Raw genomic sequence first — 15,124 nt, 5'->3', positions numbered from 1 at the left:
GTAAAATAGTATGCTTAAATATGAATGAGTATGTATTCAGCTTACCATCATGAGTCACTGCCCTATCGTATTTCCATGGTCGACCCAACAGCAGATGACAGGCATCCATTACCACGATATCACACCTCACGGCATCTTCATAGACAGAACCAATGGAAAACTTCACAAGAAAACGTCTGGAAATAGTTACTTCGGATCCCTTGCTAAGCCAGTGAAGAGAATACGGGCTAGGATGTTTTTCTGTGGGAAGCTTGAGTTTCCTAACAACCTCGTCAGACACTACGTTTTCACAGCTGCCAGAATCAATGATCAAACGGCACACCTTGCCTCCAATGGTACACGTTGTCTGGAAGATGTTCTTTCGTAGCCATGACTCATCAGTGTCAGCTTTAGGTGTAAGAAACGATCGACGGTAAAGCATCAAACAGTCACCTTGGTCCCCTGGTAGAATTACTTCATCGAACTCAGCTGCTGCCTCCTCAGCGTCAGCAAAAACATCATCACCAGCATTAGACTCGACGAGCAGAGCTTTGCCAGGCCTACCAGCCTTGCGACAATCATTTTCCAAGTGACCAGGCTCACCACAACGGAAACACTTAGGGACATTTCTATGAGGCGTACTAACAACCTGTTGTGCGGAAGCATTCGGTGAAACAGTAACTGGAGGACGGCCAATAGTTGCTCGAACCGTCTTACGAGATAATTGTTTTTCCAATCGCAAAGCTCGTTGGTGAACCTCAGATATAGAAAAATAATCAAACATATTAAGTGTGTCTTGAAAAGTCTCATGCAGACCCCCTATGTAGCGGTAGACAAGTTGTTCTTCGGTGTCTGTAATACCAGACCGAGTGACCAAATCATAGAACTCTTTCATATATTCATCGATGGATCGAAAACCCTGACGAAGATTTTGTAAACGAGTATACAGTTCTCTGGTATAGTTAAACGGCAAAAAGGCTGAACGCATACACTTTTCAAGCCTTGCCCAAGAAGAAATAGGAGCTTTACCTTTTTGAGTCCGTCACGCTTTCAGTTGACGCCACCAAATAGCAGTATAAATCTAAATTTTCCTACCCAAGAGAAAACCTATGATGAAATGACTAGTCCTGTAAATTTTATTGACCGTCTCAATCTAGTTTACTCTAAAATTCGTAAGGAACAAGTTCCAATAATCGGGATGGAATTTGAAACGGAAGAGGAAACCAACTACCGAGAGCATTCTGCAAAAACTAATATATTATAACATCGGCGTTATGTGATATTAACATCCCAAGAACCAAACTTAGATATGATATGATGTTTAATAAGTGAGCAATATTTTTTTTGATCGGAAGAGAAGTATGTACATTTAAATCTACCAGTGGTAGAAAATAAATTGAAAAGCAGAAAAAAACAGCAAAACAAAATTACAAAAAAATTGAATTCCAGTTACACATAACTGTGTTCGAAAAGTGCAAATGAACTCGATGCCCTGCTGCTGCCGCCCAAGCCAAAACAGAAGACTTAGCATCATAGATAAGATCATCATCTGTTTTGTAAAGATAATGTTCTTCAAATCTTCTACAGTTCCTTTCTTTCCATCTTTCCAAATGGTGCTCACAATAGCCGACGGAATTAAACCCCAACCATAATTTCCAGAGATTGAAAAATGACTCGGATGCCAAAATTCAGCTAGAGTTCTCATGGAGTTAGGCACTACCCAAACCAAACTTGTACTAGGAATGAGACCCGACCAAATCTTGTATGCGAACTTCCAATGTAGAAAAAGATGATCTTGCGACTCAAGACCTATTCCACATAAAAGATTATTGGCAATCTTCTAGACATTTATGTTTGTTAATTGTGTTTGAGCCTGGAAAAGTCCACCCTTTGCATGATTTGAGATTTTGTCTGATGTAATCATAATTCGGTATAGTAGTCGTTGGTTAGGCTCACGTTAAATATGAATGTTATCACCATTGCTACATATTGTGGTTGTGACAGATAAGAGAATGCTCAAACAAACAAAAAACAAAACAAAAAAACCTTGCATTAAAAAAAAAACTCTCGATCAGTTGTAACCTTAAGCTCCCGTAAAAGGATAATCCTTTGAGTTCATATAGAAGTGAAGCGGACGAAGTCCATGCTTCATCTTTTGTTGGAATGATGTTTATCCATAATCCAACAAAATAAAATAAAATATCATTCTATCAATAGATGAATGTGGTACCAGGGAGTATGCTAGGGGTAGAAAATGATATAAGGGAAATCTAGTTGTTTCCTTTTTTTCCTCTTCAGTAAATCTTTAATTTAGTCAACAATATATTTTGCAAAACCGTAAGTTTTTAAGTTAAAAACTTAGACACATGTCGATTGGAGACTGGGTGGAACAGAGGAACAGGGAGATTTCGTAATAGGGAATCCGGAGCCCACAAAAGATTCCGAAGGAGATGGCAGAGGCGTCATGCACTTTTTTAGTGGGTATGTTCCTAATTTTTTTGGTTAACTATATCTATTCAATTGAAGACGGAAAGAAAGAAAATGTTTTTCTTTTTTTTTTGTAATATCTTGGTGGAGTTGTTTTCCTCGTTATGCATATATGATTTGACAATGGTATAAACAAAAATATATTACCTATTGTGATATGAAATGTATATCTTTGATTCAATGACGTAGATGAGACTTTGTTATTATGTTTTAGCAGTCGATATCTCGTTTCATTCACATACTCTGTCTTTTAATATAGAGGCACATCTTCGATAGGATAAAACATGCCAAAGTCCCAGAAGAGTTAATCTGGATTCTGAACGGCAAGGAAATGGGAAATTTTTCTCTTATCCTCTGTCGAGAGAATCCTTACTATTGGTTGAATTGCAGAATCCTCACTTGTTTCCTCGTCTACTTTTTCATGTCCGAACTATAAAATTGTTGCGCTTACATGTGTGATCAACTTGCCAGGTGTATATGCTTGTTGGCATTGTAAGGACCACCAATCAAAATGTTAGTTTAGTTGGGCATAAGATTTTCATAGCAGAATTATGGAGCATAATTATGCTTAATTTCTTGAATTTTATTTCTTGTTTTTTGCAGAATAACTTAGTTATCACTTTGTACCTTATTCTGAAGAGAAAGTTGATCCTGAAACATACCCACAAACACAGTCTTAGACTTTGGAGGCCTCGAGCTAACACTTGCCGACCGCCAATCTTATGTGGATTAGGAAATAAAACCTTTTCTTGGCGCTTCGGAAGTTAATATAGTGAGATCTCACATGAAGTTTGCTAAGACAAAATGAGGTCTTTTTGTGTTTCTTTCAAGGCCTTACGCGCTTCCCTAAGTAGAGGTCTTATGCATCCTCCCCCCTGTTTAATAGGTCTTATCCTTGCCCTGAGGTACTATTCTTGGTCGGTCGAAAAAATCTCAGGAGACCATTACTCTTTCAAGTAATAGTCCATTGATCTTGCCTTATCATATTTCGTATTATTGCCTCGGCAGGATATTTCTCACGCGACGATGCGACTTGCCTAGATACTCCCTTGAATAGAATCCCCATGAAATTTTCGTCTTTGACATAATTCAGCTCCCTAGTGGAGGGTGTCGTCCTTTATATTCCACCTGACTTCCATTTCAAGGAAGCTTACCCCTAACGGGTTAGGTTGGGCTCTTCCCATCCGGTGATACCAACAATCAGTTGTTTTCGTGACCTCTTATCCCTCCACCGATATCGCTTGTGGTTACGAGATCACACCCCAATTGGGGTTTCTTGAGGACCGAGTGTATCATAACCAGGACTTACCAAGAATGGATAGAAACGCTCCAGACGCCCAGGCACGCTTGACTCAACCGTGTACGGCGGCGCCCTGATCGAGTTTGTACACTTCTTAGGAGAGAACTTATTACCCTGGGCTTGTGACCCAAGAGTCTCTGCTGGATAAGATTTTGTTTCTCCCCGAACTCTCCATGGATCAGGTTCTAGGATAGTATTGCTTTCCCCTGAGACATGCATTACTAGGTTTTCCCTAATTATGACGCGCGTTAGGTCTTATTTGTATTGCCTCTTGCATTTACGCGAACTAGGATGCACGCCACAATTGGATGCCTAGCTTCCCTATTTAGGGGTTTTAACATTTATTGCCTCCTATTGTGATCTTATCTCATAAGGTTTTATTTTTGCCTTTTACTTCTACTTGTCATTATATTCTCTCTTATTGTTGCCTTTTTCTTCTTTGCTTTTCTTTGTGTCTCTTCTTTTCATCTTTCTATTTTCTTCTTATTATGCTGCATTTGTGCTATATGCGTAAAAGCTTGGTGTTGTGGGATGATCTTTGAGCAAAAATAATAAAGTGAGCAGTAGGTAGGGTTCGAGCACAGGACCTATAGCTTTCACCTTGCCTCATTGTCCATCTGTGTGACCTCTTGTGTGCGATATAATGAAACAATGCTCTAACTTTATCCATATCTTCGTCACAATGTTGTAACTTTATCCATATCTTCGCACTTGGTAGTGAGGTTTTACAAAAATTGAGTGTCGACGGACTTGATCGGGTGACTTTATACTCATTCGCTTCGTTTAGGACCGTCTGCGCCAACACTGGCGTGGGAGATAAAATACAAGGAAGTCCTCTTATTCTTATTTTCGCCCTTGATATTGACAAGATACTCTTCGCCTTTCTCATTGCTGGCATATCATCGCCCTTACGTTATTCATCCATGGAAGGTTTGTCTTCGCCCTGACTAACCATATTTGCCTGTGCTGTTATATTTCTCCCTTGATGGTTCATGTTGTTAGAATAACTTAGTTATCTCTTTGTACCTTCTTCTGAAGAGAAAGTTGATCCCTACAAATACCCACAAACACGTGGACTAGGACATAAAACATGAACCATTTTTTGGGGACCATGGTTTTTTGGGGGGACCATGGTCTTATTAGGCCACCCACCTTACAATGATAAGGGATGTCCTAACAATAATCCTACCTAGTAAGTTTACTAATTTTCCCTTAACCTAATAACATTAACCCTAATACTAACCCTAACCGTGATTAATCCTAATCTAAAAAAAAAAATCTGTCGCACCCACTCAACCATTCCCTACTCGTTTTCCTCTTCCTCTTCTTCATTTCAAACTCGTCTTCATCAAAATAGGAATCATTCATTTTAAGTTGTTTTTCATCGATTCAGTTGAATAGAAATCATACACGGGTATTTCTCGACAAACCCATTCATTTTAATTTGTTTTTCATCGATTCAATTGAATAGAAATCATCAAAATAGGCTTGGAATGGTAGTTACAGTGTTAGGTTCGGTTAGATCGTGTTTTCTATTTGCCCTAGGTTCCTAACCGAACTCACTGAATTGAAGAACACGAAGAACAGTTCGGTTATATGTGATTCAGATTATGTAACCGAACTGCGGAGTTCGGTTACCTACACAATTTTACAAATAACCGAACTCAAGCCTTAAACTTCTAATTTTTTAAAGGTTAAGTTCGGTTCGATCGCAAAGAAATTGTAAAATTTCTATGTAACCGAACTGTAGGGTTAAAATAATTAGAAAGAATTTTTTTTATGTAACCGAACCTTGTTGTTATTCCCATTCTTTTGAGTATTGTAAGCACCGAACTATGATCTACGAGTTCAGTTCGATCGCAAAGAAATTGTAAAATTTCCATGTAACCAAACTGTAGGGTTAAAAAAATTAGAAATATTTTTTTTATGTAAACGAACCTTTCTGTTATTCCCATTCTTTTGAGTATTGTAAGCACCGAACTATGACCTATGAGTTCGGTTCGGTCGCAAAGAAATTGTAAAATTTCCATGTAACCGAACTGTAGGGTTAAAAAAAATAGAAAGATTTTTTTTTATGTAACCGAACCTTGCTGTTATTCCCATTATTTTTATTACTTTAAGAACCGAACTCTGGCCTATGAGTTCGGTTTGCTCGCAAAAGCATGCAGTTTGCGATCCAACCGAACCTTATACACTTAGTTAAAATTTATTTGTATGTAAAGTTCGGTTAGTTGGGAACCAACCGAACATAACGTTGCATGTTAGAACTTCCATTAATATGGAGTTCGGTAACCTGCGTGTTTGGATCAAGCAACCGAACTACACCTTCAAACTAGTTCGGTTACTTTTTCATCTCACAAGGCAACCGAACTACACCTTCAGAAGAGTTCGGTTACTTGTTCATCCTCACAAGATAACCGAACTACACCTTTAGATGAGTTCGGTTACTTGTTCTTCATATAATGTAACCGAACTCTTCAAAATCCAGTTCAAAAATTGACAGTTTTGGGGAAGTTTTTACCAATTCAACATACATTTTGAAGATTAACAAATATAGTAGTAGGAGAGGATGGAGATGAAGAATCAGATTCATCACTTCACTACTCAAAGGGGGTGAACTGGATTTTTTTTTTTGTTATTTTCCATGTTTTTCTCCTTCATCTTCTCTAACTCTACTCTCACAATAATTCTACTCAACTAATAATAACCCATCTTTTAATTTAATCTCACTAATTGTTTTTAACTAAATCATTTCACTAATCATAACCTAAAATTAATTAGGAGGGTAGATTAGGTATTAAAGAAATAACTAGATATGTGGTAACCTAGAATTACTTCCAATGTCTTTACCCAAAATAGAACCATGGTCCCCAAAAAATGGTTCTAAAACATTTGCTCGGCGCCTCGGCAGTTAATAGAGTTAGATCTCACATGAAGTTTGCTAAGCCAAAATGAGGAGAGCATTTTTTTTTAAAATATACTAGTTTTATACAATCGAAATTGAAGTGTTCTCTTTAGCTTAGTTATGCTGGATGGGGTTAATCTGTTGAATGCAGAGGATTAAAATAACTATTGGAGCTGTAGAGAATTTGGTTCTGACGTGTTTGTGGACTGAACTTTAAAATCCATTCAAATCTTTTGAAACAATGTATTGTTTCCTTCTTACTCGAGTTTAGTTTTTATTTTTGCTGTTACAATGTATTTTCAATACATAAATCTTTGTTAAACCGTAAAAGAATTCCTCAACCCATTTATGGATAAGCACGAAAGTATATTAATTGCCAGTTCACTACATGAGGTTTTGGTGCACACAATGAAAGAAACGTCTTACCGAAAAAACAAACAAGGTACTGAGTACATACTATCCAAAGAGAATGAACTACCAGCAAAATGATATTCAATTCTAGCAAGGTACGAGGACATGCAGCATCCAAAGGGAAATTAACTACCATTAAAGTGGCTTGAAAGAAACAAGGCCTTCTTGACAATCATGAAAACCTGAATTCAACTCCATAGGCGCATCAAGTCAGAAACCCAGAAAATGTTGTAAAATGGAAGGCGAGGGAGAGGCAGGAGTAGGGGCATTGCTCAGGATTTTAACTGTTAAAAGAAATTATGTTGAGATTATTTATTTATCTATATCTAATAAAGAAAAAAAAGAAAAGGAAATTGAGAAAAGTAAAAAAACTCTTACCAAAGTCGTGAAGAGATATGATCAGCTGGACAGGCAGCATCAATTGAAAAATTATGCAAACAGTTAAAATCAGCCAAGTATTCACGGGAATGTCCCTCACAAGTCGAATTTCAAAAGGCTCTGTGAAGTATGATTTAACCTTCCCCCAAGTATCATTGATAGGTTCACGGTTCCATTTCAAATAAATATCTCGAACCTCGTTTACCTTCAATAATAAAAGTTGGTTCATATTTTGTGGGAGGCTGTTATCGTACTCTTCCCAATCTGTGTACCATCGAAACTCATTCAACATCAGTAATTTGAGCTCTTGATCCACCTGCAGCATCTCCTTAAAGGCTCCCCATGCAATGAACTCGGTACCCGTCAACATAATTGATACTAAAGTGATCAGCATCCAGAATTTCTCAGCGGACCTTTGAGTTATGGATATATTAACGAGAAGTCCCAATTAGATAGCAAAGATTGTGCCTTTGAGACGGATATTGTCACTTGCTACTTCCGATGCCTTCAGCAACTCATTCCTTTCCGTCTTTATGTTATCAAATCTTTTCTCCATCTCTTCCACTGTCAATATTCTTTCATTGTTTACTTTCTCCTCCAAGTTAAAATCTTCAAACTTTGATTTAATCCTAAAGAAAATTTCTTGAAGATAAATATTATGTTGTGGAAATTTTCTTGAAGATAAGTTGAAGAAGGAAGAAGAAAAACGGATGCTAATTTTCTTAAAAGTCTTGAAGATAAGTTGAAGAAGGAAGAAGAAAAAGTGTCTGATTTGGCGACCAATTTGGGGAATTGTCAATCTACCTTGCTAGAACTGTCAGCCAAATTTGACCAATTAGCATCCGTTGATTTGGTTAATCGAATCAGGGTAAGAATTTTGTATATATAAGCTTCATTCATTGTTATTGACTCATAAGAGTACTTTGCTTTATATATATTCTTATTGTTATTAATTTTTCTCCTTTCACCAGGATGAGATGGATTCTGAACTACGTAAGGAACTACATAATGCCATTGACCAATCCAAGATTGAAATGTCAGAAGAATAAGTGCTTAATTTTATATTTTTTGAAATATTTTTTTTGTGAAATAAAGAACTTGACATAAATATTATGTTGTGGAAATTTTTTTGAAGATAAGTTGAAGAAGGAAGAAGAAAAACGGATGCTAATTTTCTTAAAAGTCTTGAAGATAAGTTGAAGAAGGAAGAAGAAAAAGTGTCTGATTTGGCGACCAATTTGGGGAATTGTCAATCTACCTTGCTAGAACTGTCAGCCAAATTTGACCAATTAGCATCCGTTGATTTGGTTAATCGAATCAGGGTAAGAATTTTGTATATATAAGCTTCATTCATTGTTATTGACTCATAGGAGTACTTTGCTATATATAATTTTATTGTTATTAATTTTTCTCCTTTAACCAGGATGAGATGGATTCTGAACTACGTAAGGAACTACATAATGCCATTGACCAATCCAAGATTGAAATGTCAGAAGAATAAGTGCTTAATTTTATATTTTTTGAAATATTTTTTTTGTGAAATAAAGAACTTGACATAAATATTATGTTGTGGAAATTTTCTTGAAGATAAGTTGAAGAAAGAAGAAGAAAAACGGATGCTAATTTTCTTAAAAGTCTTGAAGATAAGTTGAAGAAGGAAGAAGAAAAAGTGTCTGACAGTTCTAGCAAGGTAGATTGACAATTCCCCAAATTGGTCGCCAAATCAGACACTTTTTCTTTTTCCTTCTTCAACTTATCTTCAAGACTTTTAAGAAAATTAGCATCCGTTTTTTTTCTTCCTTCTTCAACTTATCTTCAAGAAAATTTCCACAACATAATATTTATGTCAAGTTCTTTATTTCACAAAAAAAATATTTCAAAAAATATAAAATTAAGCACTTATTCTTCTGATATTTCAATCTTGGATTGGTCAATGACATTATGTAGTTCCTTACGTAGTTCAGAATCCATCTCATCCTGATGAAAGGAGAAAAATTAATAACAATAAGAATATATATAAAGCAAAGTACTCTTATGAGTCAATAACAATGAATGAAGCTTATATATACAAAATTCTTATCCCGACTCGAATAACCAAATCAACGGATGCTAATTGGTCAAATTTGGCTTGACAGCTCTAGCAAGGTAGATTGACAATTCCTCAAATTGGTCGCCAAATCAGACACTTTTTCTTCTTCCTTCTTCAACTTATCTTCAAGACTTTTAATCCTCTCCAGCTCTTCGAGTTTCTGAATCTGCAAATGAAGACAATTAGCACTTGGGGCCATAGAAAATGAGTAAGCTAGTAGAAGCAAGTACCCAAATCATACTTGGGGCCATAGAAAATGAGTAAGCTAGTGGGCTTGTTACTGATATCTACATTCCAAAAACCTCAAAAAAAGTCCAAAAGGCCAAACACCATATTACAGATTCAAATTTCAATATCAGTAAACCCAAGAGTCCCTATAGAGCATTAACGAAAATCTAAGGTATACAAAAGCAATGGAAAAATATCAAGCATTACATTGACAAAATAAATAATCAAAATCTAATAATAAAAGAAGTTTCTGATCAGTGTGACTTACATTGACAAAAGAAGTGATTCTTTCCCCTGAATCAGTTTCATCCTTTGTTTCAACCAACTGTCCAACTCTTCTGATCTTGACAAGTTGATTTTGATATCTCTCAATACACCTATCCACAGGTTCTTGTATATTCAATGCATCAACTGTGAGATCTTTTGAAATATGCTGAAGTTTTGTAATTTTTTCTTCCAACTTTGCCTCAAATGATGGAGCTTTCTGTTTGAGGGATTGTAATTGGTTAAATAAGAAATCGATTTGCTTGCTTACGCTATCAAATTCTCTATCTTCTTCCATCACTTGTTCTTCTTGATTTGTTGAAAGAGAAAAAAAGAGAGAAAAAATTATCCTGTGGATGTACTAGTTTTTCTTTGTTTTGAGGTTTTGTGCATCTATTATTGTGAGGCACGGGGGAGCTTTAAATAGTAGTATGGTTTTGGGACTCAGAAAGCTGTAGTCTTTATCAGAGGCAGCTACTTTACTCGTACAATGACCCTCTTCACCTTTACAATACCAAAGAGAGACTGAAGCGTGAAGCGTCAGAAGTTTGAGTGTTGAAGTGTAGAAGACTGATAGATACGTGACAAAAGAGTTGAGACTTTTGACTAATATATTAGGGTCTCTGTTGTCTATTGTGCGGTGCCTGAACTGAAACAGATAAAGAGGATGTACTAGTTTTTCTTTGTTTTGAAGTTTTGTGCATCTAATATTGTGAGGCACGAGGGAGCTTTAAAGAGTAGTATGGTTTTGGGACTCGGAAAGCTAGCTGTAGTCTTTATCAGAGGCAGCTACTTTGTGCAAATTTGCGTCAAGGATTATGTCTTGATTTTTGAACTCAAAAGGGTACCTGGTTTGTAGGCCATTTTCCTGGTTACTTATCAATCTAAATAGGGTTTTTATAACAATATGTCCCTCTTTATAATTATCATTACAAATATGTCCCTCTTTCAAGCAGAATTAGAAATATATCCCTCTGTTAAGTTTTCCCATCCGAATTATTGTTTTTAAAAATTCGTTGCCACGTCACACGAATTTACACCCAAATGTGGACAAACATGCCCTCAACATTTAATTATAGGTAGTTAACTGTACAAGCTGACGTGGAATTCTTTACACGTGGCTACTTGTACACGTTATCCATGATGGCATGGCAAATCTGACACGTCAGCTCTGTCAACCAAATATGACCGTTGAACGGTCATAATATGCTCCATGTACTATAAAACCACCATCTCTTCCATTTTTTTTAATCTGCGGTACATAAAAATCCATAAAAAATCTGCAAAATCATCTAATTTTTTCCTACAATTGATGGAGTTATGCACAAATTTAATGTCAGTAGTAGTATGGGTGAGGTATCTAGCTGCAGTAGCAGTTGTAACAGTTTATGTTCAATGTGTGAAATAGATAGTCATCCACCAATTCAGTGTCCATGGATCTACTCTAGGTGCAAGAATGTACCTTGCAATGGTGTTAGAAGAATGTTGTTGTCTCAAACTCCTGAGCATCCTGGTGAGAAATTCTTCAACTGCTCCATCTGCAACTATTTTGAATGGTTTGTAGATGCAATAGATTATGATAAAGCTTTGGATGTTCAGCTTCCTTCCAATAAGTGTTGCTTTGCTTGTGGTGACATAAACTACCAGTTCAATTCCTGTCCATTCCAAAATCAACCTTGTAAGAAGAATTGCAGTGGAAAATACATGTTAAAAGTTTGTAGAAATAAACACAACCACAATTTATGTTACCTGCAATGCAACAACATCCAATGTCAAGACTTCCAGTGGATCTCTGATGTTGTTTTCCTTGCTGCCAAATCCAAGGAAATATCTGCTAAGTTGAAGATGGCTGACCTGTGTAAGCAATTACAAAACAATCTACAAATGTAATGAAAAGAACTAAGTTTGTATAATCTACTACTTACATATATATATATATATATATATATATATATATAACTGATGTAACTTATACTGATCAAAATGGTGAACACCATTATCCTTACAATAAACTGATCAAAAGATCATAACCCAAATAGTCTTGGAAAGAAACTTAAAAAAAACAAGCAAACTCTACTGAGTTGCAGATGTTCCCTTCTTCTTTTGTGGCTTTGGTGCTTGAAATGTTTGGTTGAACCAAACAACGCCATTGACAGACTGGCTAAAAGTCTGTTGCACAACTCATCTTCCACCTCTTGATCCTCTACCACCCCTTCCACCTCTTGATCCTCTACCACCCCTTCCACCTCTTCCTCTAGATGCAAGGGCAGAAGATGTTGATGGTGCATTTTGAGATGTTGATGCTGAGGTTGATGCAGCTGCAGAAGTTGATGCAGATCCTCTACCTGTACATGTACCTATGCCTCCCCTAGAACCTCTCCCTCTCCTGCTCCTGCTGGAACTGCACTCAACTGGATCTGGGTAAGTAGTTTCTTGGGTTCCTCCATCTACCATGGTTCTTGGTCTCCTTCCTTTAGGATTAGAACCAACCTCACCACCAGCACAAGTTATTTTGTTATGGCCTATGTGGTTGCATCTCTTACATGTCCTCTGTCTCTTCTCATTCACATGATCATCATGCCCCAACTTCCTCTTCTTAACAGGTCTTCCTGGTTTCCTCATATGTAAAGGTGGTTTGACAAAAGGCTCTTGAGGCTACAAACAAAAGAAGCAACACATAAGAAAAAAAGAAGTTAGATCTGGTTATAAATAAAAAAACCCAATAAATAAAGTAACCCTAAATGAATTTGTAAAGTAATAAAGAAAGGGAACAAGATAAGATTCCCAACAAAGAAGAAAAGAACAAAAAAAAACATAATAAAGGGTAAATAATGATGTCACCTCTTCCAAATCTTCTCCCCCTCTGAGTAATTGCATTTGGGTGGCATAAGTGGCTTTGTATGCATCCAATGTGTAGTATGGACTACAATAACTACAAAAAAGACAAGGGAAACAACTACATAACATAGTAAATGAGAAATGAAAGTAGTTGAGCACATTCAACAAACATACAGACATTCAATAAACATGCAGACATCAATAAACTTACTCTGCCCAATTAGGTCTTAAAGTCTTCAAAACACAGACAGCATGCTGACAGGGAAATCCCCTCAGTTGCCATTGGACACTACTACAAGTCTTGTTGATCAGATCAACTTGGAAGACAAAATTGTGAATTGATGTAACTTGATAACTAATACCATATACAGCACCACTAATCCTAAACAGACCAGTGCATTCTTTCATCTTCTCAATAAGCTTCATTGCTTCAGGTACTAATTCACCATTTTTCCAGTTCAAAGACAACTGCTTTCTCCTATACCACAAGCTCATTATGAACTATCCATACATTAAGCCCAGGGTACAAATAAGCTTGTCTCTAAGTTTCTTAATCATGTTATTAAAGGACTCAGAGAAATTATTGTTCATATGCTCACAACATGAAGAGGGGTCAAAGAATGCTCTGGACCACTAGGTAGGATCCTCAGTCATCATATATTGAGCATCATATGCATTTTCCAGCACCAAAGCATCCATATGGAACTGGAAAAAGATAAACATGAAGGCTATTAACAATTTATAACTAATAAAAAATTCCATGACATAAACAAGTTACAATTGAACACAAAGTGATTTATTACCTTCCAGTGGGTGAACTTGTAGGCTTTAGCAGAATTCCAGATAAGGTTATGTATCTTTGAACCCTTGTAGTGAGTCTTCAAATTCTTGAACATGTGTCTACAAATTCTGTAAAACATATATTAGAAGGTGAAGAAAAAATTAATTATGGTAAAAATAATGAACATACCTAAAACAATATCTGTGTGGGCTTCCTGGAAATAAAGCACTAACAACCTCAATTAAACCTTTTTGCCTATCAGAATTGAAAGTAACTGTTTCATCTGATTCAATCAGGGGCTTTAACTTCTTCAAAAACAAATACCAATTCTTAAAACATTCATTTTTGACCACTTGTATTGCTAATGGTACAACCTGGTTCTGTGCATCTAAACCAGTAGCATCCATAAGAACACCTCCCATTTTTCCAGTAAGGTGACATGCATCAACACCAACCACTTTTCTGCAACCATTTTTCCAACCATGAATCGGAGCATGAAATGCAATCATCATTGACTCAAAGCAATTATCCTCCCTGAAACATTACATGTACATTATACAAACATTATATAATAACCATTATACAAACATTACATAAAAAAAAGGTTATAATTAACAATTTACCTTCCAACACTGTAATTTTTTCTGCAGAACCAGGATAAGTTCTTGCCACTATGTCTACAAAGGATCGAACCATTTTATAAGAGTCTTCATAGCTACCATGCACTTTTTCCTAGCAACATGATATGGCAGAGAAGTGTTGTGGGAAGTGTATAATTCATTTGCAATTTCCCATGGCTGCTGAAGGAATCCACCAGCCTTCAGCTTCTCAAATAGATACTGAGCAACAGACTCTGCATTGGCTAATTTATTTATGCTAAATGGATCTCCAACACAAGTATGCTCCAGATTCATACTTCTAACAGTAAAAGTCTTCTCCCCCTTTGTATTTGATACAAATATTTGAAACTTACAACCTTCAGACTTATGATACCTACATTTCACTCTTATCCTTCTATTGTCACAAGGCTTCAAAATATACTGAAATTTATTTATCACTGCAAAAGTCCTGAGATGCTTCTTAAACTGTATCTTGTCTTCAAACTGCATACCCACCTCTATTACATCAGGATTATACGCTATTGGACCATCATCAACTGGAAAGAATTCTTCATACATATCAGCAATATGTGGACCCCAATCTTGGTCCCATTCCTGGTAAAAACTTTGAAGGGCCTCTGTTTTCTTCTTCTCATCTTCAGAGTGAGACTTCTCATCTTCAGAGTCAAGCTTCTCATCTTCATAGTCAGAGTGATACTGTGAGTTACCAAGGCATTTTTTATCATCACTAGGCACTAAAGCCAGTGCAACACATTTTCCTTTATACCTTTCAGGTACATCATCTCCTTGTGAACCTACAAAGTCTGCCAAAAGTATTGTTAGTCATCATAACACATTAAATAGC

The 15,124-nt window shown here is 36.4% G+C and overlaps 1 protein-coding gene across 1 annotated transcript; it reads right to left on the bottom strand.

Annotated features, from left to right (window-relative positions):
- Positions 1–9,432: 9,432 nt before the first annotated feature.
- LOC113361848 lies at positions 9,433–10,369 on the bottom strand. Its single transcript, XM_026604945.1, has 2 exons — positions 10,046–10,369; positions 9,433–9,715 (listed from the first exon to the last, which is right to left on the bottom strand). The coding sequence occupies exons 1-2, from the start codon at positions 10,337–10,339 to the stop codon at positions 9,578–9,580; spliced, it is 432 nt and encodes a 143-aa protein (XP_026460730.1). The 5' UTR covers positions 10,340–10,369; the 3' UTR covers positions 9,433–9,577.
- Positions 10,370–15,124: the final 4,755 nt, after the last annotated feature.

This window comes from Papaver somniferum, chromosome 3 (assembly GCF_003573695.1).
Source record: "Papaver somniferum cultivar HN1 chromosome 3, ASM357369v1, whole genome shotgun sequence".
In the NCBI taxonomy this organism is placed as follows: domain Eukaryota; kingdom Viridiplantae; phylum Streptophyta; class Magnoliopsida; order Ranunculales; family Papaveraceae; genus Papaver; species Papaver somniferum.
The sequence above is the reverse complement of the archived record's forward strand: the minus strand, read 5'-3'. Positions and strand labels throughout refer to the sequence as shown.

What these genes read in the sequence shown, in the direction of transcription:
- LOC113361848 (XM_026604945.1), bottom strand. Translation starts at nt 10,339, where the DNA reads ATGGAAGAAGATAGAGAATTTGATAGCGTAAGCAAGCAAATCGATTTC. An exon ending in GAATCACTTCTTTTGTCAAT is followed by an intron (nt 9,716 to 10,045) that starts GTAAGTCACACT and finishes CTTCATTTGCAG; the next exon opens with ATTCAGAAACTCGAAGAGCT.